We start from the raw sequence: 24,180 nt of genomic DNA, 5'->3' as shown, positions 1-24,180 counted from the left end.
TAGTTGGCGGAGCTGCTGTTGTTGCAGTAGTAGTTGGCGGAGCTGCTGTTGTTGCTGTAGTAGTTGGCGGAGCTGCTGTTGTTGCAGTAGTAGTTGGCGGTGCTGCTGATGTTGCTGTAGTAGTTGGCGGAGCTGCTGTTGTTGCTGTAGTAGTTGGCATTAAAGCTGTTGCTGCTGCAAACAGAAAAAATACATTGTTCGTAAAAACTAAGGATAAAATGGGGTTTACAGTGATGTTTTAGCATGAAGTGTTTTAGAAAAAATGTTTTGGTAAGTCTGGTCATTTGGAAATAAAGACATTTTATTTTTCCCCGTCCTGCTGGGCCAGAGGGCCCAACAACACATTGCTCCGCAGGGGTTAAGAGTTGTAAGGTTAGCAGAGCAGATGGTAGCCCTTGATTGTGTTAATGTTATGACAGAACCACCCCATTCTGCAAACCTATTTATAGACCCTAAAAATCCCCTTTCAAGCATTTTCACAAGCTTCTCTACACCCCAAGCAGGAGAGACGGATGTGCAGGGCTAGAGGGGGGAGCACACAATGTAGGGGGGGGGGGTATGGCAGGGAGGTGTAGCCCCTTTCAGGGATAGAAGGCCAGGAACGTGTTACGGGCCCTGGCACTAAAGGGACAACTACATTAGAGCACTGGGTGTCGGCTCTGTCACTGTGCCCTCGCCTGCTTCTTTTTGTGACTGTCCCTTTTCTCTGCCCCTGGCCCCCTCTACTCTTTCTATGACTGTCCCTTTGCTCTATCACTGTCCCCTAAGCTCTTTCTCACAGGAATTGTCCCTTTCTTTCTGTCTCTGTCCCCCCTACTCCTCTGTCCCGTCTCTGTTACTGTCCCCTATATAATAGTAATACAAATAATGATTCATAGGAATACAATTATATTATTATTATGTTTTCCAATACAATATATGATACAATGATATGTGTATTGAATTATTATTCTGTTAGAATATATTAGATATTGTATAACATATAATATATTCAGGGTTGCCACCAGTCCGGGTTTGACCACTTGTCTACCTAGTAAACCTCCAGGTGGTGGCGTTCAGTGGCGGCGGTGACGGCGACGGCGACGTCTCCCGGCATCCATGGAGTCCTCGCGGCATCTTCCCCTGCAAGCAACTCTTGTCAAAATAATCGCGCTGCGTCAAATGGCACTGCCATGTCAACGGCAACCCTACGTCACAGCATCACGTGACACCCATTGCCATGACAACAGGGACGCTACATGATGTCGAGACGCCAAGCGGCGCGCGTTGCCATGACAACGTGACGGCACGGCACCATAAGGCGTCCCACTGTCATGGCAACTTGACGCAGCGGGACGTCACTTAGCGTCCCATTGTCTATTAAAGGCCAACCCGGATACATTTTTACATTTCGCGCTTACCTTTGGCGACAGCGTCTCCCTGGTATCCTTTGGCATCGTTTTAACATCCTCCAGGCATCTCCTGCTGCAATCCGTCAATATGGATTGCAGCGGGAGATGCCTGGAGGATGTTGGAACGGTGCCAGAGGATGCCAGGGAGACGCTGTCGCCGAAGGTAAGCGCGAAATGTAAAAATGTTGTCTCCGGGTTGGCCTTCAGTAGATGGTGGCAACCCTGAATATATTACTATAGTATATTATATATATTAATGATATATTATACTCTGATTATACAGTATTTGTATTTTTAAACTAATTACTATGTATTAATTTAAATATTATGCTTAATGTACAAAAAAATCGAGATTAGGTACTATATTATATCATACTTATATTAAAGTATATATAATACATATTTTCTTTTATACTTATATTATAAAAATATGTTGACCTATTAACTAGTTATAATTCACAAATTATTTGTATTATTATTAGGCAAGAATAAGTAATATACTGTATAATTTATCATAATTATATTTGCATTTAACACATTATTATGCACTAAATATTTTCATTATTATTAAGTTATAAAAAGAAGAAATATTATTTTAGAATACTAGTTGTATTTATTCACTAATTATGTTTATTATTACTATTAAATTAGAATATGTCATATATTTGTAATGTATTACATTGTAAGCTTCTCCAAGCAGGGACCTCATTACATATTGTTTCATTCTGTTTTAATCTGTTCTAAGAACAATTGGTCATCCTCAGAAGCTGGAGGGTGACAGATTTGGGGGAAATGTTAGGGAGTACTTATTTACAGGAGGTGGTGGATTACTGGAACAGTCTCCCAACAGAGGTGGTAGAGGCTAACACAGTAAGAAAATTTAAACATGCTTGGGATAGACAAGGGGATCCTATATATGAAAGAAAAACAATGATGAAATAGGGTCTCACATCAGAATATGCAGACTAGTTGCATGTTGGGCCATGTAGTTCTTATCTGCCATCAAATGATATGTATGTATGTGTAGCCGTGACCCCTGATTCACCCCAAAGAACGGGAGGTTGCGCTTGCAAAGAGTAGTTGCAAAAGCCCGCGAAGGAGGAGAGTGCATTTGGCGGGAAAGAAGCAGTCCCTTGACCCAGCAGCCCTGCGGGGATGGTCAGGTGAGAGCGTCTAGCCTATGGGCGGAGGAGTTGCCAGAGATATAGGCAGTGGTTGCGCGCACGTGGAGTCAGTGCTGATTGGAGAGGCGAGGAGACGGAGAGACTGCGAGGGGAGGTTGTATTACCCCGGCGCAGGCCACGTGCCCCAGGCCCAGCTAGCCCTGAGTCACCTTAGAGACAAGCTGAGCTAGGGACCGCCTTAGTAAGGTTCCTGCCCCCGTACTGTTAGTTTTGACCGGGACTATTCTGTCGAGAGGGAGGTCTGGGCTCAGACCCCTTTGGAGTTGCCAGAGTCCGAGAGGGAGCGCCCCGGACCCTAGGGAGAAAAGAGAGAGATAGAGCGGTGTCGACACACAGAGACCCTTTTTGAAGATCGTGGCAGTTCCGAGCACCGGAGTGCTCGGCAGGTATTTCATCAAGTGCACCAACTGTATCTTTCATTCACCCGAGACATAGTGGCTGCGCAGTCACCCATACACACACACCTAGGGCCTGCTGTGAACGGGAGGACTGAGCAGTAGGATTGGACACGGGGTGGGCTCACCCGGTGGCGGGATTGGGGGATTATTGTTGCCGTCCGCCGAGGCGCAAGTGATGGTGACGTCCGCCGTGGCGTGTTATATAATGTGTACCCGTATACCGGAATGTCATGGCATGTAATGTACCGTGAGTTTGACCTGGCAGTAAAAGAGATTGGTTTTAGAACTTGGCTGTGTAAGTGTAATTCTTGCATATACGTCCTGCGAAGACTCACTCCCCCTTTGGCGGGATCTGTCGCAGGTGGAGGTGCTGCACCTGATATATATATTGCGCGCACCCCAGGCTCTCCGTGGCAGAGACTTAGGCCCTGTGAGCCAGCAGGTAACACAGCACATAGTAGCAGCTTGCTAGTACAGGAAGCAGGGCTACATTTGGAGGCGCTGCTGAGATTTCAGACCTGGGGTGCCCTTCGAACCTAAATTGTGATCACCATGGCTTTGCCGTAGCGCTGGCCCGAGTGCCCATGGCCTTACCCTTAGAGACTTTACAGATGGCCTTGCGACAACTCCCGGGTTTTGCCAAAGCTCGCCTGGTAGATGTAATGGTAGATCACGACTCCAAGTGGAATACCTTACTTGTGGCCTGTCGGCGTAACCTGTTAGCGCTCGAACCTGCCGTCCCGCAATCCCTGGTTTTGCCTGATGCACCGCCCGGCGGTAGTCCTTTCGTTTACCCCCTCCGATATCCCCTCGTACGTCCGTTGGATGAGGACGACCCCACCCTCCCGTTGATCCACTATGCCGAGAGTGAGGTCGGTAGCTGCCGCTCCATGTCCAGTGACACGGGATCCAGCGCATCCATGGAGGCTGGAGTGAGTAGTAATATGCTAAAAAAACTAAATGACAAAATAGACCTGCTATCTAGCCCCCCTAGTTTGCCACCGCTAGTCGAAGCGCTTACCTTAGCCACCCACGCCCAGAACTACCGGAAGCTAAAAGCCTTCTCGGGGACCCTCCCTGTACCTACCGGGGAAGATGGGGTAGAAACGTGGAAAGAGCACACTCGGGGAGTGATGGAAGAGTGGTCGTGCACCGATGTAGTAAAAAGACAGAGACTCATGGAGTGCCTGTGGCCCCGGCGGCCACTTTGATCGGAATACACCGCGAACAGTACCCCGACCTAACCTCTCGCTTGATGATAGAGTTCCTGGCCGAAGCCTATAGTGCGAAAGAGGATGATGGGGCCTTGTGGGCCAAGTACTATGCCGTAAACCAGAAGGAGGGGGAAGAGCTATCCGCCTATATACACCGTGTGCAAATATTTTTCGGACCGCTGCTGCATTATAAATATGTACTACCCTCCCAGATGAATGAGTATCTCTGGAAGCAGTACCTCCGCGGATCCAGTTCTTCTCACCCAATAGCCAGCATGATTTGTGATCACCTCACCCGGCCCCCCCCCCCCCCTTCGTTCATCCAACTACTGCAACAGGTGAAGGAACACGAGACGCATCTAATGCTACACTCCCCTCAGAGGCCGAAAGTTAGCGGTAGCGCTAAATGCAGAGGAAGTACGGAGAAGAAAGAGGAACCACCGGACCAGCCTGGCTCCGAGAAATCGCCTTTCGCGGGACGGTCGTCCCCTCCGCCTGATCGCCGGGCTACCCCCAGAGATATGTCCTGCTACAAGTGCGGGAAGCGGGGGCATCTATCCTACGATTGCCGCCTGGGCACTTCTCGACCCCGGAGCCCCTCACCCCCGAAGTTCCTGTCCCAGGCTATGGTCTGCGGGGTGTATGCGACGGATGCAGATACAGATGGAACCCCGTCCGGAGGGGCCGAATCGGTAGAAGATTTGTAGTCGAGTGGGACCGGTAGCGTTGATCCGAGTTTTAGTGGAAGGAATCTACTCTTTTGCACTACTAGACACCGGATCCCAAGTCACCATCATATACAGAGGGTTCTATGATCGTCATCTTCAGAAGCGTCCGCTGCGACCGGCGGACCACATCAAGGTACGCGGGCTGAGCAACGACGACTACCCCATCGACGGGTTAGTGACAGTGGATCTGGAAATACAACAGCTCAACATGGGAAAATCTCACCCCATGAAGGTGGATGCCTTGGTGTGTCCGGAACCCCGAGACACCCCCAAGTACCCTATTATCCTCGGCACTAATGCCGATATTGTACAAGCGGTCATCCGGGCCTATCTACACGAAACTAAAGAGCTCCCCATGTCCAGTCTACAGCTGCAATTGGTTCAATCCGACCCAGCCCAGCCTTCCTCTCCTTCATGTGACTACGGACTATTGTTCTGTGGACGAAAGGGGTGGACGAAGCTTTTTCCCGGAGAAACGCAAAGAATTTCCGCTTGGTGTGCTTATGCGGAGCGTCTAGCCAAAGACCGGCAATTCTCACTCGAGAGTACTCCCGGAGAGGATGTGAGGCGAGGGTATCGGCTCGTACCCGAATTCCGCTATTGGCAGGGTGCCTTCCCTAGACGGATTGATGTGATGGTGCAGAATCTATCACCCTTCTCCCTGGTCATCGATGTGGGGCAGCAGATAGGAAGAATCTATCCTGTTAGTTCAGTGGACGAAGCCGTGCAAGTAAATACGACCCGAGTGGAATTAACAGGGACGGCCCTGGACTTCGATTTCGGCTCGGCCGAATTGCCTGGAACCTGGAAGGACTGGTTACGGGTGCAACTAGAAAAGAGACGATCCGTATTCTCTACCGGGGAAATGGATGTGGGGTGTAGCCGCAACACCCAGCACACCATTCGCATGATGGATGAGAAGCCCTTCAGAGAACGTTCTCGCCGACTCGCTCCCCGGGATGTGGAGGATGTGAGGGCCGCTATCCATGACATGGAGCCCGCAGGGATTGTCACTGAGTCCCGAAGCCCCTACGCCTCCCCTATAGTGGTGGTGAGAAAGAAAAATGGAACTGTGAGGCTGTGTGTAGATTATCGGACGCTGAACAATCGTACGGTGCCGGATCAGTATAACCTCCCTCGTATAGAAGAGATCCTCGATGCCCTACACGGGAGCCAGTGGTTCAGCGTACTGGATCTACGGTCTGGGTACTATCAAGTCCCGATGAGCCCCGAGGAACAAGAAAAGACAGCCTTCGTCTGCCCTCTGGGGTTTTATCAGTTCACCCGCATGCCCCAAGGCATATGCGGAGCACCCGCCACCTTCCAGCGATTAATGGAGAAGACGTTGGGTGACCTCAACCCCTGAGAATGCCTGGTGTACCTAGATGACATCATAGTCTTCGGGAAAACCCTGGAGGAGCATGAGAATCGTCTCTTGAAGGTACTGGATAGGCTGTCCGCAGAAGGCCTCAAACTCTCTCTGGACAAATGTCGGTTCTGCCGGACCTCAGTAACGTATGTAGGGCACATAGTGTTCGGCGCCGGAATCGCCACTGATCCCACTAAGATAGAAGCTGTCGTTAACTGGCCTCGCCCCGAGAATGTGGGGGAGCTACGCTCATTCCTGGGTTTCTGCGGCTACTATCGGCGATTTGTGGAGGGGTATTCACGTAGGGCCAAAGCCCTCAACAGCCTGCTCCGCATATACCCGTCTGAAACGGGCCAAAAGACCCACTCTGCCAAACAGCCCTTCGGGGATAAATGGACCCTCGAGTGTGACCAAGCCTTCCACGACCTGAAGCAGAGCCTAACGGCTGCTCCGGTCTTGGCCTAATCCAATCCCGACCAACCCTACATCCTACACGTGGACGCCAGCTTGAGCGGCCTAGGAATCGTGTTGCATCAAAAATATCCCGAGGGGTTGCGACCCGTAGCATATATCAGCCGCAGTCTCACAGCTAGTGAACAGAACTATACGGTACACAAGCTCGAATTCTTGGCCCTTAAGTGGGCCATAGTGGATAAACTTCGGGACTATCTGTACGGGGTGTCGTTCGAAGTACGCACCGACAATAATCCTCTAACCTACATCATGACCACAGCCAAACTTGATGCGACCGGACATCGCTGGTTGGCCGCGCTTTTCAATTACAACTTCACCCTGAAATACAAACCTGGGCCATTGAACATTGGGGCTGACGCCCTGTCGAGGCGACCGGGGTTCATCCCTACCACCGACGAAGATCAATGGGAGGAGATCCCCGGGCCCGGAATAAGAGCACTCTGTGGCACGGCAGCCATCATAGATGAGCAAGTAGCCTTTTCGGAATTACGGGTGGCTGACTCCCTAGGGTGCTCCCCTACCGCTATACCTGAAGCCTATCGTGACCGAGTGGGATGCATGTTACCCCCGATCAGATCATTGCTTGGGAGGACATGGTACGTTACCAAGAACAAGATCCGGTCGCAGGGACTATCCGGGATGCCATTCGACAAAAGCGATGGGGCCTGCTTCGCCAGACTCCGGGGGATGTCGGAGGTATACTAATGCGGGAGGCGGACAAATTTGAAATCCAAGATCGGCTGTTGTACCGAGTGGTGAAGTATCATGACCATCCGGCAAAACGACTACAATACTTAGTGTTGAAAGCTCTCCATGATGAACACGGAGCATCACTGTCGTAGGTGTGTGCGGTGTATCCAACGCAAGACTCTACCCACCCGAGCTGCCCCCATGGGCCATCTAAAGAGTACGGGTCCTATGGATTTAGTCTGCATGGACTTCTTGTGCATCGAACCCGACACCCATGGTATAGGGAACGTGCTGGTCATCACTGGTCATTATACCCGCTACGCCCAGGCCTTTCCGACCAAAGATCAAAAAGCTATTACGGTGGCTAAGGTTCTCTGGGAGAAGTATTTCATGCATTATGGGCTACCTCAACTTCTGCACTCCGACCAGGGACGGGACTTTGAAAGTAAACTAATAAAAGAATTGCTGAACCTCTTGCACATTAAAAAGTCCCGTACTACTCCTTACCACCCAGAAGGGGATGCTTTGCCCGAACGTTTCAATCGCACTCTGCTGGACATGCTGGGCACGCTAACAGGTGTAGAGAAGACTAAGTGGAGTCGCCATGTGGAAACTCTAGTCCATGCTTATAATTGCACCTGACACGAATATACCGGGTTCTCGCCCTACTTTCTTATGTTTGGCCGTGAAGCCCGTCTACCAGTGGATATACAATTAAGAGTCTCCACCGATGGGGTGCACAATTCCACCCATTTTCGCTATGTACAAAGATTGCAAGAGAATCTACAGAAGGCCTACGGCAAGCCGAGAGATCCAACGAAAAATTGAATGCAGGGAACAAAAGGCGCTATGATCACAAAGTAAAACATAGAGACATTAAAACTGGCGATGCCGTACTGCTCCGCAACCTGGGAGTACCGGGAAAACATAAGTTGGCTGACCGTTGGCGGGAAGGGGTGTACAAAGTAGTTTCTCAAATGCCTGGCCTTCCAGTCTATCGGATAAAAGACTCAGAGGGCCGGATAAAGACGTGGCATCGAAATCATCTGCTCCCTATTCCCCAAATAGAAGAAGGAGAATTAGAGTGGCCTACATCTCCCCTGAGTGGGGAACTGTCATCAGGACAGGAAAGTCTGGACGATTCACAGGAAGGAACCTCTCAAAGGGGCCTTCCGGCTGCGGGGGCATCTCCCGGAGGAGCCACGGGCAAAGAGCCTCTTGGCCCCATGACAGAGACACTGACTCCAGTGAGTCCGCAGCTAGATCCCCAGAGCCCGTGCTTTGTGTCACAAAGAGACTGTACTGACATACCCCACCCCTCAAGGGCCGAGTTGGAAATACCCGATGAGAATTGCTACTCTCCCAAAGAGGTAGCGGAAGAGCCAATTCGCAGAAGCCAAAGAGCTGGTCAACCTCCCACGAGGTTTGGCTTATGATAAGTTCGGGGCACCCCATTATGAGTCTCAGCAGTGGGCTCGCAGCCGGGTTCAATCAGTGATTATCATGTTCAGTGAAATGTACAAGTTGATAGAGAAACCAATGTATTAGTGTTTTTCATTATATAAATGGTTGTGTTGTTATCATTTTCCAAGCGGGGTCGTTGGAATCCACAGGGGGGAGGATGTAGCCGTGACCCCTGATTCACCCCAAAGAACGGGAGGTTGCGCTATCAAAGAGTAGTTGCAAAAGCCCGCGAAGGAGGAGAGTGCATTTAGCGGGAGAGAAGCAGTCCCTTGACCCAGCAGCCCTGCGGGGAGGGTCAGGTGAGAGCGTCTAGCCTATGGGCGGAGGAGTTGCCAGAAATATAGGCAGTGGTTGCGCGCACGTGGAGTCAGAGCTGATTGGAGAGGCGAGGAGACGGAGAGACTGCGAGGGGAGGTTGTATTACCCCGGCGCAGGCCACGTGCCCCAGGCCCAGCTAGCCCTGAATCACCTTAAAGACAATCTGAGCTAGGGACCGCCTTAGTAAGGTTCCTGCCCCCGTACTGTTAGTTTTGACCGGGACTATTCTGTCGAGAGGGAGGTCTGGGCTCAGACCCCTTTGGAGTTGCCAGAGTCCGAGAGGGAGCGCCCCGGACCCTAGGGAGAAAAGAGAGAGATAGAGCGGTGTCGACACACAGAGACCCTTTTTGAAGATCGTGGCAGTTCCGAGCACCGGAGTGCTCGGCAGGTATTTCATCAAGTGCACCAACTGTATCTTTCATTCACCCGAGACATAGTGGCTGCGCAGTCACCCATACACACACACCTAGGGCCTGCTGTGAGCGGGAGGACTGAGCAGTAGGATTGGACACGGGGTGGGCTCACCCGGTGGCGGGATAGGGGGATTATTGTTGCCGTCCGCCGAGGCGCAAGTGATGGTGACGTCCGCCGTGGCGTGTTATATAATGTGTACCCGTATACCGGAATGTCATGGCATGTAATGTACCGTGAGTTTGACCTGGCAGTAAAAGAGATTAGTTTTAGAACTTGGCTGTGTAAGTGTAATTCTTGCATATACGTCCTGCGAAGACTCACTCCCCCTTTGGATCTGTCGCAGGTGGAGGCGCTGCACCAGATATATATATTGCGCGCACCCCAGGCTCTCCGTGGCAGAGATTTAGGCCCTGTGAGCCAGCAGGTAACACAGCACATAGTAGCAGCTTGCTAGTATAGGAAGCAGGGCTACATATGTATATCATTATTTATATAGCACATTAATGTACATAGTGCTACACAGCAGTAATACACGTGACATAATAATAGAAATATCACATAACATGGGAATAAGCGCTTCAAACATAAAAGTAACATTAAGAAAAGGAGTCCCTGTCCCGAAGAGCTTACAATCTAATATATACAATCTAATATATGTTTCAATATATTATATGTTTTCTTCATGTCCTTACCGACTTACTGCACTGCGGAATATGCCAAGTAAAAGGTAATAATAATATTGGAATTCTATTTGTATTTCTTAACTTAGTATCATTAATTATTATTGTTCAATTATAATATAGAATATTGCGTAATATATTACAGTGGAATTATTAGTTATTATGTAATAATTTCTATAGAATTATAATATAAGTGACATCATTATGTTTATAATTTTTTTGGAAAGGGGTCTGCATCTGCTTTATTTAATGTCTTCCTGTATGTTTCACTGTATATGGCTATTTCAGTATGTATGGTGAGTTGCAATTATAGGATCTACCCTCAAGAGGGCAATCAAAACCTCCTTCCCTCCCCCATCCACCCCTCCTCCTTTGTTGCTTTGGCGCCATCCTATATAAAGAGGATAGAACGAACCCCGTCCTAATTATTTCTTCATTTTAGAGACTCTTCGACAACATTTTCCCCCTATAATCCCCCTATCACTTCCCCCCAAATCCATTATGGAGATGAAAAAGAGACTCACGCTGGAGTTAAGGAACAGGAAAGCAGCAGATGTAAGTACAAAAAAAAACTCGGATCGTATTTTCGAAAAGGGTATTTTTTTTAGTAGGTTTTGTTCGCTTTGCGTTGAAATAGGGGAGTTAAAGGGATCGGAGTGGGGTGCGGGGGGGGGGACACGACACGTGGTCGGTTTCAATCCCCGTCTCCTTGTTCCTCATACACTTAACCCCAGAGAATGAAGTGTTTATCATCTCTGTAGGGCTATAGGGGAAGGTGTGTGTAGCCATTACAGTTCACACGTGGCTGGCAGTGCTGTCCTAAAAAGAAACTCCACTCAAAACCTTCTGTATTTTTCACCCAAACTATACATTGAAAACCTCAAACTACTTAAAACCGCCTTAAAATATTCCCTAAACGAAAAAAAAAATGACCGATTTGCTTTCCTTTAAAAAAAATTAATAAAAAAAATTCCGGTTTATTTGGATGTTGTAGAAATTAAACGCCTTCATTCTTCAACCATAGTTTCAAAACAAAATGTATTTGATGCAAACAAAACACCCTAAATATATTTCCTAGTGTAATATTTTGATATAGATATTTTTTTTACTAGTGCTACAAATATTGCGCAGTCGTATGTGGTTTTTTTTAGATAATTTTTGTTCACATTAAAAAATATATATATTATTTAAATGCTCCTTCCCTGTTGTTTTTGTTTCTGTAACTGTGGTAATATCTGCCTCTCCCCTGCCATGGTCCTAGTAATGCAGGCTCCTGGTCTGTGCATATGCTGTGGCTTTGCTTAATGGGTGGGGTAGTGTTTAGTAATAGGACGTTAAAACTTTGCAATAACTTCATGATTTTTTTTTTTGTCCCTCTTCATACGCTTTGAAAACCTGAATCCGCCATGCATGCTTTGGTTATTGAAGGGCTGTTTTGTGTTATATTTGTTTGTTGTGTAACTTTTTTGGCTAGTAATGAAGTGGTTTCAGCAAGTCCTCCATGCTTTCTATGGCCAGCATGAGAGCAGCCTCACCATTACACTCCATGCTTGTTTAAAACTTGTGGGGTGGAGGCTGAACTATTTTGTATGTGTTGGTTCCTATTCTCACTAAAACCCAAACCTGGAATGGTTATATTTTACCCTGGTTGACAATCAAATCTACCTTTTTTTTTTTGTGTGTGTATTTTGGCTATGTAATATCCAGCTAAACTCTCCCTTCTTGCAGTACCCAACCCCATACCATCTCATGCTGACTTTAAAAACTAATAGAGTTGCCGACCATGTATTAGTCTCTAAATGCCGTCTTTTTAGGGTTTGGATGTATACAAAAACAAAAAAATAAAGGTGGTTTAACACCCCTCCCCCATGCTCAACCATCCCTCCTGGCTTCTCAAGAAACCCTTTTAAAGCCAGGGGGTTCCTGCTCGGTGTGACCCTAAATTTTCTTTGGGTCGGGGAAAAGGTTTTGGGAGGGTGTTTTTTTTGTTTGTTTTTTTGTAGCTCTATGCCTTATAAATTTCCTTAAGCCTTTCCTCATGGTCTTTTTTTTTTACCATTACTGTGGAGGCCTGCACAGCATTACTGTACTCAGAATTTTGCTTTGTTTTAAAAAAATTTTTTTATTTTTTTTACACGTTCCTTAATATCCTTGTTTTGGGCTGCAATCCTATTACGTAGGACATTACTTCCTGGTAAAACATTTTTATAAATAAATACAAAAAAGTGGATACAAAACTTTTTTTTGTTTTCCAGTTCTTGCCTCCTGGCTTTAGTAATCCTGGATTGCCTATTTGATCTTCAGATCATGGCTATATTTAGTTTATATATTTAGTCTTAATATACAAGTGTATTCTTGCCATACCTGTAGCAGGATTTTGTTTTAAATAAAACTGGAGTGTCTTCATCAGCCCCTTTATTTCCTTCTAAGGTGATTAAACACTATTTTTTTTTTTTTTTTTTTTAATGGGGACTGCATATCATTAGTTTGGCTTTTTTTAAAACTTATTTTTGTGTAACTGTAAAAATGTAATTATTATAAGACTTTATGAACTTCCTATGTTATAATTTTTTTTTTTTTTTTTTAATACACCAATCTTTTAATCCCCGCATAGCCAGACCGACCTTCCTCGGCTTCATTTAACCCTCTATGCCTTAAAGCACCACCACAACATTGAATGTGATGGGATCCGTAGCTGCATGTGCTTGTCTTTGAAGTTACTCCTGCAGTAATTGATGCCAACCTACAAAACCTTACTGTAGTTTGTCTTTCTAAAAGAAAAAAATATATATTTTTTTAATTAATAGTGATTGCAATATGATTTCAACATGCTGTATATATTGGGGCTTTTCAACTGGCGGCCCGATGCCTAAACTAGTATGAAATCAACAGGACCAAAGTGTAATTTTTCTCACTGTCACATGGACATTAAGGTAGGGGGTGCTCCAGTCCTCACGCCCCCCGCCCCCCGCCCCCAACAGCTCAGGTATTCATGATATCCCAGCTTCAGCACAGAATATCTAGAAAACCTGACCTGTCTGAGAGGATGGGGGGGGAGGGGGGAGGAGGTTCTTGAGGAATGGAGTTGAGCACCCCTGCATTAAGGTAATGTAACTATATACAGTACAGATGTTACGATTCTCTGCAGCTAGTTTTCCAAAGGGATTTAGGCGCAGATGAGCAAGCTCATTGTAATTTGATATGAAATGATTATTTAAACATTTTCCAAGTGTTGAGACAATCTGTACCTATGTACGTTTATGTTAACCTTAAATTACAAGTGAATTAAAAAAACTACTCGAGCAACTGGTATGAAATTACAGTACCGGGGAAAGTCCCAAGGGCCACACGAAGGCCCGTGTTTTACGTGGGTGCAAAGTGTTAAAAATATAATTTTAAATGTATCTTGCCTGAAATGGCAATAAGCTTGTGGCTCTTCTACACCAAAATGTGTTCTGATCTGGTCCCTTTGGGGAACTAGTTGGTGTCTGTGTGGCCAACGTATTTCGGTGTGGGATGGAGGACAATAACATTGTATGACGAGAGTACATATGTACTGTACAGAGAGGGAAGGATGTCTTAGGCCGTTCCTATATTGCTGTCGTTGGCGATACGGCGGGTGACATCGCCACCGGCGAAAGCTATTTTTCGACGGGCGGCCGGATCGCGGGATTCCGGCAATTTGATTTGTTCAAGGGTCGTCACGTGACGCGACGGCCCCTGAAAAATCAAATTTTGCTGGCGTCAGGTTTTCGCCTTGTCGCCGTCGCGTGCACTATAAGCGAACGGGGCGGCGGCAATGTATTTGTTTTTGGGGCGACGTCGCCGGCACTATAAGCGCGGCCTTATATTCTATAAGTTAATATTGCATATTTAACCCACCCAGACGAGCACAAATAATTGTGTGGATAGAGATCTCTAAAGTAAATCGCGCTTGGTGTGTGTATTAAAAAATATATAAATACAAACGCTTTATGAAATATAATTGTGTAATATACATATGCAACTATTTAAAACATATGCAACTATTTAAAACGATAGATTTATTTATTTTAAGAATTGATGGTAGATCCTGTGGTGAGCATATTTCCCTTACATATTGTATGAGTGGTGAATATAATGCTGTATTTCCCTGACCCTTGATTAACCTCATTTAGAAAAGCAATGTGTTGCTGCCCCTGTGGCAGTGAAGGGGTTAATGGCAAACACATGACTCCACCGCCATTTGTTAGTCCTGTAACCCTTTCCCTCCCCTTCTGCTGGTGGGGGGGGAGGGGGGCGGGTCACAGGCTGTGACACAAGATGGCAGCCTCTGCAAGTGTTCCAGGCCAGAACACCATCTTCTAAAGTTTATATTTTTGTCTTTGGGCAGTTAAATGTCTAAGAATTATAATATGCATGCACTTGAAGTCCTGTATAACTCATAGTGTATGAGTACATATACACGTGTACATACGCCAATGCAATTTTGCATGTTTTCTAGGCGTGTGTAGGTTGTAGCAACATAGGTGTGACCTTATGAAATTGTGTGTGTCCACTATCATAAGACATGACTCTTTGGAAGGGGGGGAGACTGCATGTGGATTGCTGATGCAGAGCAACATAATGGGGTGCGTTTTCGTGAAGCATAGCACTGGTTGACAGCCCTGCTGCCGACTGCAGGCTCTCCTCCAGATCCTGCAGTGGAAGAGTAGTAACCTCTCATGCTTGAACCAGTGATACGTTTCCAGCCATGTGTATGTAATGGATGTAGTAATAACTTTAGCTCGTATAGCGCATTACTCCCAATGGGACTGAAAGCGGTTCACCATTACTTTAGTATGCGGTACACAGCACACAATTTTTTTTAGACAGTCCCTGCCCCGTAGAGCTCGCCATCTGTTTATGGTGCCCGAGGCACAGGAACATAGGGACTTGCCTGGTCACAAGGAGCAGACACCGGAATCTGAACCAGGCTTCCCCGATTCAAATTCTGTGTCCTTGTTTACAACGTCGGTGCCTTTACTCGCTGGGCCGCTCCTACTCCCTAGTGTATGGCGTTTTATACAGATACATTTGCAGGTTAGACGTGGAAAACTTTACAGGCCTCTGGAACAAGTAGCTGGAAGTGGAGCTGTTGCGTGACTAAGCGTTTTCATGTAACCTCTCAGGCCCTAGCGGGGGTGAGCGCTTGTCTCTCCCCTGCCTGTGTCGAGGGAGGAGTAAGCTGTTATAACAGTGACCGCCTTGTTTTTCCTGTATAGCGAAGGGGTGGGTGTTTATCCAAGAGATGGCGGCGGTTTACCCCTTGTTTGCCGGAGCCCAGCAGAGGTTCCCTAAATGCTTTGTCTGGGGTTTAACTTTTCCTCTTGCCTGTTATCAAATGTAAGGGCTGCCCCCTTACCCCTTTAAAACTCCTGACCAATAAAGGGATAGTGCTCTGCATTTATCACCACTACAACCGTTGGCACTGGGCTTGTTTATGGTGATGCATTACATGCAGGAGTAGCAGAGGCTGTAGTGACGGCTGTATGGGGGAGGGGGTGTTACAGCTGTCGCTATTCTATTTCCTGTAACGCCACCACGATCATACAGCCCTCACTACACCCTCTACTATTCCTGTATGTTAGGGGTGAGGGGGGTTTTACAGGAGTAGTGTTGTGTGGTCATTACAGGATCTCTAGATTCAGTGCTGTCTGAGAATACAGTCCTGAGAAGTCTCCCCTCCCAGAGAGGGGAGGAATCTACTGAAACTGGACGGACGGCATTGCTACACCCAGCCTGCACGCCCTGTTACATAGCTTTGATTATCTACATCCCCGTCTCACCTTCATCCCTTAGCAATGCACTGCTATACAGTGCAAAGGGTTAAAGTTGCTAATAATAAAGTAAACTAATCTAACTGTGCTAAAAGCAAAGCTGTGGCTACATTGGTTTCTCTGGAAGTGTCAATCAAGTGTTTTTCTTTACCCTTGGCCCACTCCTGATCAAAGCCGATAAGGGGAGGGAAGGGGGCTTTGCCTGTGCAAACTCTTGTTGAACACTGACATCAGACAAAAGGGAGCAGGCAGAGGAGGTCAAACCTCTCCCAAGTCTTACTAACTGAAATACATATAGGTGTTTTAATTTGGGGTTGACCCATTAAACATGTCACTTTGGTCCTAATTTAATTAAATCAATGCTTGTTTTGGTCTAGGTGGAGGCGAGGCGAACATTCAAGTAGGGTTAACCACCTTCTGCTTCTCCCCAGGTGAAGGAGATGGTTTTGGATAACTGTCGTTCAGATGACGGGAAAATTATTGGCCTGACCCCAGATTTTGAGAACCTGGAATTCCTCAGCATGATCAACATCAACCTAGTGTCAGTCTCAAACCTGCCCAAGCTCGGGAAGCTGAGGAAGGTGAGTTGCTTGCTCGAGCTCCCCATGCGATTTTTAAACGGCTTTAACCAATCTGTTTTCCAGTTCTAGATGAAAATAACTTTAAATATTGTCTATTCCTGTCTCCCCCCTTTCAAACTGGTTTTCATTGCAAATATTGAAGTTCTGTCTTAATGGGCTAATTAAATATGGCCACTTTTGTAGGAAATGCCTCATCTCTGCCCTGAGTTTCAACATTGTAAATCTGTATATTGGTTTTTTTTTATATACATATAAAATATACAAAGAAATGTAGCAGTGTTCCCACACGTTTTTGCTAAATTGTGTGCAGCGGTTCAAGAGCAATAGAGGCCAGCAGTGGGCAACATTGACCTTTTCCCTGCCAGTGGATGGCAACACATGACCCTTCCTGTGTAGCTCTGCATTGCTTTATTTGCCCCCCCCCCCACCTCCTCAGTGAAGGTGTTTGTTTGTGCTTAAGGAACGATTGCCCTGTCTGACACCCCTGATAACCCCTCTCTCCCTCTTCCCCCAGCTGGAGCTTAGCGATAATCGAATCTCAGGAGGACTGGAGGTTCTAGCAGAGCGGACCTCAAATTTGACGCACTTAAACCTCAGCGGGAACAAGATTAAAGACATCAACACACTGGAGCCACTCGTGAGTTCTCTTCACCCAACAATCCTTTTTTAATTTTTTTTTTTTAAGCTGAGCCCTCAAGTTTTTCTATGGGACCCCAATTCTGCATCTGTTGCATTTTAAAAAAAAAATGTTAGAGGTGGTCACTGGCTTCTGATATCAGGAATCACCAAGCGTAGTATAATAAAAAATAATATTCATGAAAAAAACAAAAGAACACATAAGTAGTGTATACTCTAACGCGTTTCGTCTCAGTTGAGACTATCTGTTGCATTTACGATGAAAGATTGTTGTTTTGTTTTTAAAGAACCAATTAAGGATTACCATTGGTGAAATATATATTTTTATATTGAGTTACAATCCATACTTACAAAGCAGTCTTCTCCCACAAGGGAAGACTCAGAACAAACTATTGGAGTGAGTGAGATGGAAGGTGTCTTATGCCTGGTCAACATAAGTCTTTAATCTCCTCACTCTGTCCACCCGCAGAAGAAACTTCCCAACCTGATGAGCTTGGACCTGTTCAACTGCGAGGTGACCATGCTGAATAACTATAGAGAGAGCGTCTTTGAGCTGCTGCCCCATCTCTCTTTTCTGGACGGTTTTGATGCTGATGACCAGGAGGCTCCGGATTCTGATCCTGAAGCCGACGGAGAGGATCTAGATGAGAACGGAGAAGGTGAGGGACTTTTAGGGCTACAATGCGTATCTCCATGATGTGGCCTGGATGCTGGGCATTGACTTTCAAGGTAATCTGTTGCATTGTAAGCATTGAGTTTGCATGTAATAAGGGCATTCATCCTGTAGCTCATTGGTTCTACCTCCTGAGTGCAAAGTAATGGTGGCCTAGAAGTGCCCCATGGAGTGCTCTTTCCAGTGTAAGGTGTTGCCAACAAGAATGTTTGTCCATTAAGTCTGATGCTCTCGTGCAAAGTGTCAACGAGACAGATGTCCTATGGCCCACTGGCTGGATGTTCCAGTGTAAGATAGCTCTTTAACCAATTGAACCTTCCACTGTCCTTGACTCGCTGACCCTTTTAAAAGCCAAGCTAAAAATCTGTAACAAGCTGTCTTTCCCTCTGCAGAGGGAGAAGAGGATGAGGAGGATGAAGATGATGAAGATATAGATGAAGACGAGGATGAGCTTGATGTAGAAGAGGAGGAGGATGGCGTAGAAGATGAGGTAAACTATCAATGTTTCAGTGAAGAACCAACCTTGAGGGCCGTCTTGATGGTGCAAATGCACCAGACCCCATACTTTTAGGTTCTGTGTTCTTCCTCAGCCCCAACTTCCACAATTGCATTTTATGTGGTGTTTAAATTAACCACCATTTGTAAACTGATTTGCTGGGGGACAGCGAAGGGCCTCTTAAGTGCCGGCATCTCCTGTTACCATGCGATGACACATTACCATAACGAGGCTGCATCAAATGATGGCGGAAAAGTGGGGTTAGCAGGAGTAGATAAAACTCCCAGCTGGCCCTGGTAGTCCTTTCTGGTGCTGTTACTGCCACCTCATGATGCATGCCATGCAGATATCGTGTAGCCAGATGAGAAGCGTTTGAAACTATAACTCAATCCAGCGCAGAGCACATTTCTTATTTTTTTTTTTTCTTCCCTGATGCACACTTTAAAGACTAGTTTAGCAAATCCCCCCCCCCCCATATTCTGATTCCGTTCTTTGAAGTCCAGGAATGTCACTGCGATGGCGGGATTAACTGTTATTTTAATTTGTTTTTAGGCTCATTTTTGAAGAGAAACTCCCTTATTTTTTCGCTCACTGATTTTGAGATGTGAAAATGTACTGTATATTTGTATAAAGTGCTGAGAACTGAACCCCTAAAGGATTTGGGGGCATATATACTAAGCTGTGTTTTGCCACAAGACCACTTCTTGTGCTGGAAGACACTACAGCCCTATTCACTCAAATGGGTTGGAAGGTGCCTCCTGGCAGAAGATTGCATAGGAAGTAGATGCTTTATCACCACTTTAAAAGCATACACTGCTCAAGCTTTTCTGCTGTGACACCTGTTCCTGCTCCAGATCTCATTTCTAACTGATGTATTTTTTTTTCCTGCAGGAGGAGGAGGGAGAGGAGGATGAAGATGATGATGATGAGGAGGAAGAAGGAGGTTTGTAGCCTGGATGTCCCTTATTACAGGGGATTGTGGGGGGTTGGGTCGGTCAAAGACTGCTCTGGAGCTCAGCCCGCAGGTACTGTTGCTGCAGGCTCATTAGCGGAGTAATTAAGTGCCGGCAGACTGGGTTGCAGTGGTTTGCCAATCAATATAGGAATGCACCACTACACAAGTTGATAAAACGCTCGTAAAGACAGACCCACTAAGGCTGAGTCCATGGTGACTCCAGCAGTGCGGAGGCGCGCTGAGGCTAAGCGGGGGCGCTTTCCCTGGCCTTAGTTTGCGTGCCGTCGGGGGGGCGGGCCAGTGACGTCATGGAGCTGGTTTGCCCTCGTTGGGTGAACCGCTCCCGTGAGCGCCGAAACGAAAAAATTTAAGAACTACGCCTGCAGAAGCGTGCGCGAGCCCCTGCTAAAGCCGCTCTAATTGCGGCTGCAGGGGCTCACTGACGAGCGTCGGCATGGGTCAGCGCCAAATGCTGACCATGGACTCTGCCTAATGCGCACATTGTTCATGAGTTTATTGTGCATCAAATGTGTTCATTCATAGGGCTCATGGTGGACAGGACATGCTGCTGCACATTAGCATTGACCACATTTATTAAGCAGGGCTTGACCATAAGGAGCTTAATTTGCAATGCTGAAAGAACCCTTACTACCCATATATCTATCTCTCCTAATACTGAAGTATTTAGGACCCCGTCTACTAAATTAGAATCCTGGTCTAGTATGGGTGCTATGTTCGGATCTGGTTTTATCCTGACTGCTTCCACATCAGTCAAATGTATCGTTGACGTGCAGGATGGTAGACAGAGGTGCTACAACAAGAGGGTTATGCTCTAAATATGGAGGGTAGATGGCTTGGAGTGGGATACACAAATTGGGAGACAGTGAAGACTATGCGTATAAGCGGCTTATTGGATTTACAGTTTCCCAGCAGGAAGGAGAGCAGACTAAGAGGGGGGGTTGGCGACATTACAAATAAATGATAGTGCCAACATATTCCACAGCGTAGTACAATGGGGGTACAGACTTGATTGCATAAATGGATGCATGTAAATATGGACATCCATTCACAAATGGATACTGAAAGGTAATGGAGGGCCCTGTGGTTTTGCCCCAGCTGCGGTATTAACCTTTCTCTCTCTCTCTCTCCTTCACACAGAAGTGCCCCAGGGCGAGAAGAGGAAAAGGGATGTGGAAGATGAGGGTGACGAAGATGAAGACGATGATGATGAGGATGACGATGAATAAGACCCAACAGGCTACTGGATTTTTTTTTTTTTTTTTTTTTTTTTTTAATGGACTGTGTCTGGGCTGGCCCCGATTGCACGTGTGCGCAGCAGTGTCAATCTACGCCCCCTGCGCATACATCTGGCAGCCATCCCGTTCACATATATAATTATTTTTTTTGCCTCCTCCCCCCCCACATGTAGATGTATAGGGTTGATATGAGATGTTAGTTCAGTACTGGTCAGAGGGTTTTTTGTTTGCCGCTTTATTTAAAAAGATGGCAGCCTGGGGCTATTCGCTTGATCAGATCGTAGGCTGTTAAAACCCTGGAATCTTCTGTGAAAGTTCTGTGGTTGCTCTGATCTGTGAATGGTGGGTGTGGGTGTTTAAATTACAGGTTGACTCCAAAGCCCCCTTCTCCCACCCTCCTTGTTGATGGCATTTTCTTTGTCTGCTCGGCCAAAATATTGACAAATCCTGCTGTATTCACCCCAGATTACCCCAATTACATGATATATTAATAAGGCTTTGCGTTGCTGTAATAATTGCAGAATATAGGTGACCAAAACTTTTTGCAGAACTTATCCCTTGGATAATATGCTCTCTAAAACCAATAATTGGCAAATTAGCTCAACTTGGGTTACTGCTCTGGTCAACTTCCGACTCTACATAGACAACACAAGATGTTCACCTGACCCCCCCATTTAGGTTGGGTCATGGAAATGGAAACCATGTCCTTCAGTTTGTTTGGAGAAGCACAGATCTGTCCTTCCCTTTCTGTCTAAAACATGAGGTAAAGACTAGGGGAATTGGCAGGTGTGGACTGTTCCAGCAGCTGGAGGGGTTGGCAATGAATCTTGATACGACGGCCTAAGTGACATCACACAACATGACTTGCTTTATTAAATCTTACATTTTTATTTCTGGTAGTAAGCTTGGTGGGGGTTTTTTTTTTTTTTTTTTTTCTCCCCCCCCTTCTCTTCTCTCATACTGGAATCTGGTAGGTTGGTGTATGGGCTCTTCACTGGTCACCTGCGTCTGTCATGAACCAACCAGTCCATTTTTGGACTTTCAATTCTCTAAAGCTGGTCTGTTGTAAACAAGAAGGCACTGTGGGATTAGGGTCAGAAAGTCAGGCATAATTTCAAATTTATGAGCGACAGGCTGACAACCATATTGTGCATGAGCAGTGGACTTCCTGTCTAACTTAGTGACAGAAGTGGATCCATTTTGTCTAATTCTACAAAATGGCTGCCTTTTTTTTCCTCTTAACCCTTTCTGTACTTCCTCAGGAAGCAGTCGTCATACCTTCCACTGTTTTTACCATTTGTGTGTGGTGGCCATCTTGTGACTTGACCTAACAAAATGGCTGCTGTAGATATGGCAACTGGTTATTGCGTTTATGCCTGCAACTACCATCTTGTGACAATATATTACCTCCATATATGACTAATTGGGATGAGGGAACTTTTTACCAGGAAGACTATTGAAAAACCATGATGGTTATAGGAAGCTATTCTAGACAGTTTCTCATATAAAAGTGTAGGTGTAACTTGACATCTGCTGTGCATTGACAGTATCCTTTGTCATATCCCTTGCTAAAATTCAGTTTTTAACCACAAATGTCCTTGTTTTCCAGAATATTTTTTTTTCTACTTTTCACTGCTTTTACACACAACTTGGATAACATGAATGTATTTCTTTCCAGTCTTTTTTTTTTTTTTTGGCCACAATTCCCTTAACGGCAATCCTGGCTGCTACATGTTGTGTTTGTTTAGTTTGTTTACAGGATTGGAATCGGGTGCACCACAGCTGAACACCAATTTTCAGTTCTAGGGGAGTGATGTTACCGGTATTACATTTTCCTGCCATAGGAAAACAAAATGGCCACCAATCTTGTTCAGTTGAGACTTCCTCTACAGCCATTTAAATCCCCCCCATAACCACTGGTAACTTGACTGCTGAGTATCTCTATTTGAGTCACCAGAGTTGAAACTGGTGGGGTTCAGCTCTGGACACCTGGTTCCCATCCTGCTTGATTATAAATAATATAAAAAAAAGTAGGGGGGGGGGGGGGTAAAAATGGCAGGATTGCTGCTTTGAATTAAAGATTTCTTCCTCACAGCATCCTGTATGCTACCAAAGTTTACTTCCTGTTGTATAATGTGCTGGTAGCATCAGTGACTGGAAGAGGTGTCCGGTGCATACAGTTGAAGAGAAACAGTGAATACATTGGAGAGCCACCTAGTAACAGAAAGGCAGTGAACTGGCGGGCGAAAAGTGCATTTGTAATGGCCCTACATTTTATTTTGTCCTGTCTTATTCAACTTAATAGAAATTTTTTTTTGTTTAAAATATACTATTTTTTATTTTTTTGCCCCATGTACATTTGCTCATTTATCAAAGTGTCAGGCCCAGCCAGCAGCAAATGAGTTTACTTTACTTTATTTTTGGCTGTCTGTTGGGGAGGGATTTTTTTTTTTGTTTTTTCCTCTGGGTAAGAAACTTTCTGACCCATTTAAGAAAAAAACTCCAACGTTTTTGTATTTAGTTGTTACATAATTTGAATAAACCTTTTAATAAAAAGATTTTGGGATTTTTAAATATGGATTCTTTTTTTTATTTTATTTTTTGCTGGGTGGATGTGCAGTTTGATAGAAATATTCCAGGGTGTGTGGGTTTTTTATTTATTTATTTTTAAATTTTTAACTTGTACCAATTGGTCAGGAAACCTTTCCAGTAAAAAGAAAATATTTGCATTAGTGAGTAAAAAAAATAAAAATATATATTTTTATTCTAAAATAAGGACCAGATTGAGTTTTAGGGAAAATAAAAATACTTTAGCGCAGCATTTTTTTTTTGTTTTTGTTTACTGTAGCCTTCCCTAGGGGCGTGTTGTCAGTTCTACAGGAAGTAGCTGCATAGGAAAGCCATTTTCTTCTCCCCAAAGTGTTTTATTTTTACTACTCCTGATTATCTGTTCCTGGGTGTTTTGCCTATTCTTTAAATTGGATAAAATGGCATATACTATACAGAGGGGTTTTGATTAACTGCAGAAGATTCTCAATTGCTTCTGGTATCAATTTAATTTCTATTTATCAAAACCTACTGTGTAATAAAGGTTCCGTTCCTCCAATATGCTCTTCTTTGAGAGTGAGCTGTGTAATGTTCTTCAAAGCAGCTTGTTTTTAATTTTAACAAGGGCCAAGGCCTATAGCAGTGTCAACATAACAATTTCAGTTATGCAGGCTCACGGTCCCTTCACCAGGCAGCACAGCTCTTTTCCCAAGCAGACTTAGGTGACTTAGGTTTACTACTCGTAAAGAATACTTGTCACCAATTGAGGGGCTTGGGAGCCATATTGCTTTAGTTATTGGGCTCATTTGAAAAATATTTTTAGTCAGAGGGAAACCATAAGGAGAATGCAATGTTGTACAGTAATATACATGCAGGGGGAATTATGCATTCAATGGTAACTTCTGCAAAGCCAT

The 24,180-nt window shown here is 45.5% G+C and overlaps 1 protein-coding gene across 2 annotated transcripts; it reads left to right on the top strand.

The window, feature by feature from the left end:
* The first annotated feature begins 10,699 nt into the window (after window positions 1-10,699).
* On the top strand, window positions 10,700-23,293 carry LOC142501564 (acidic leucine-rich nuclear phosphoprotein 32 family member D-like). 2 transcript variants are annotated; one of them, XM_075611594.1, is made up of 7 exons: window positions 10,700-10,879; window positions 16,554-16,703; window positions 17,218-17,340; window positions 17,809-17,998; window positions 18,405-18,502; window positions 19,400-19,451; window positions 20,622-23,293. In XM_075611594.1, exons 1-7 carry the CDS (start codon window positions 10,826-10,828, stop codon window positions 20,708-20,710), a joined length of 756 nt encoding a protein of 251 aa, XP_075467709.1. In that variant the 5' UTR covers window positions 10,700-10,825; the 3' UTR covers window positions 20,711-23,293. The 2 variants fall into 2 exon arrangements, with proteins under 2 accessions (XP_075467709.1, XP_075467710.1); XM_075611595.1 differs by lacking the exon at window positions 10,700-10,879 and adding an exon at window positions 15,629-15,688.
* The last annotated feature ends 887 nt before the right edge of the window (window positions 23,294-24,180 follow it).

Source organism: Ascaphus truei, chromosome 8 (genome assembly GCF_040206685.1).
Source record: "Ascaphus truei isolate aAscTru1 chromosome 8, aAscTru1.hap1, whole genome shotgun sequence".
Taxonomy (NCBI): Eukaryota; Metazoa; Chordata; class Amphibia; order Anura; family Ascaphidae; genus Ascaphus; species Ascaphus truei.
The sequence above is the reverse complement of the archived record's forward strand: the minus strand, read 5'-3'. Positions and strand labels throughout refer to the sequence as shown.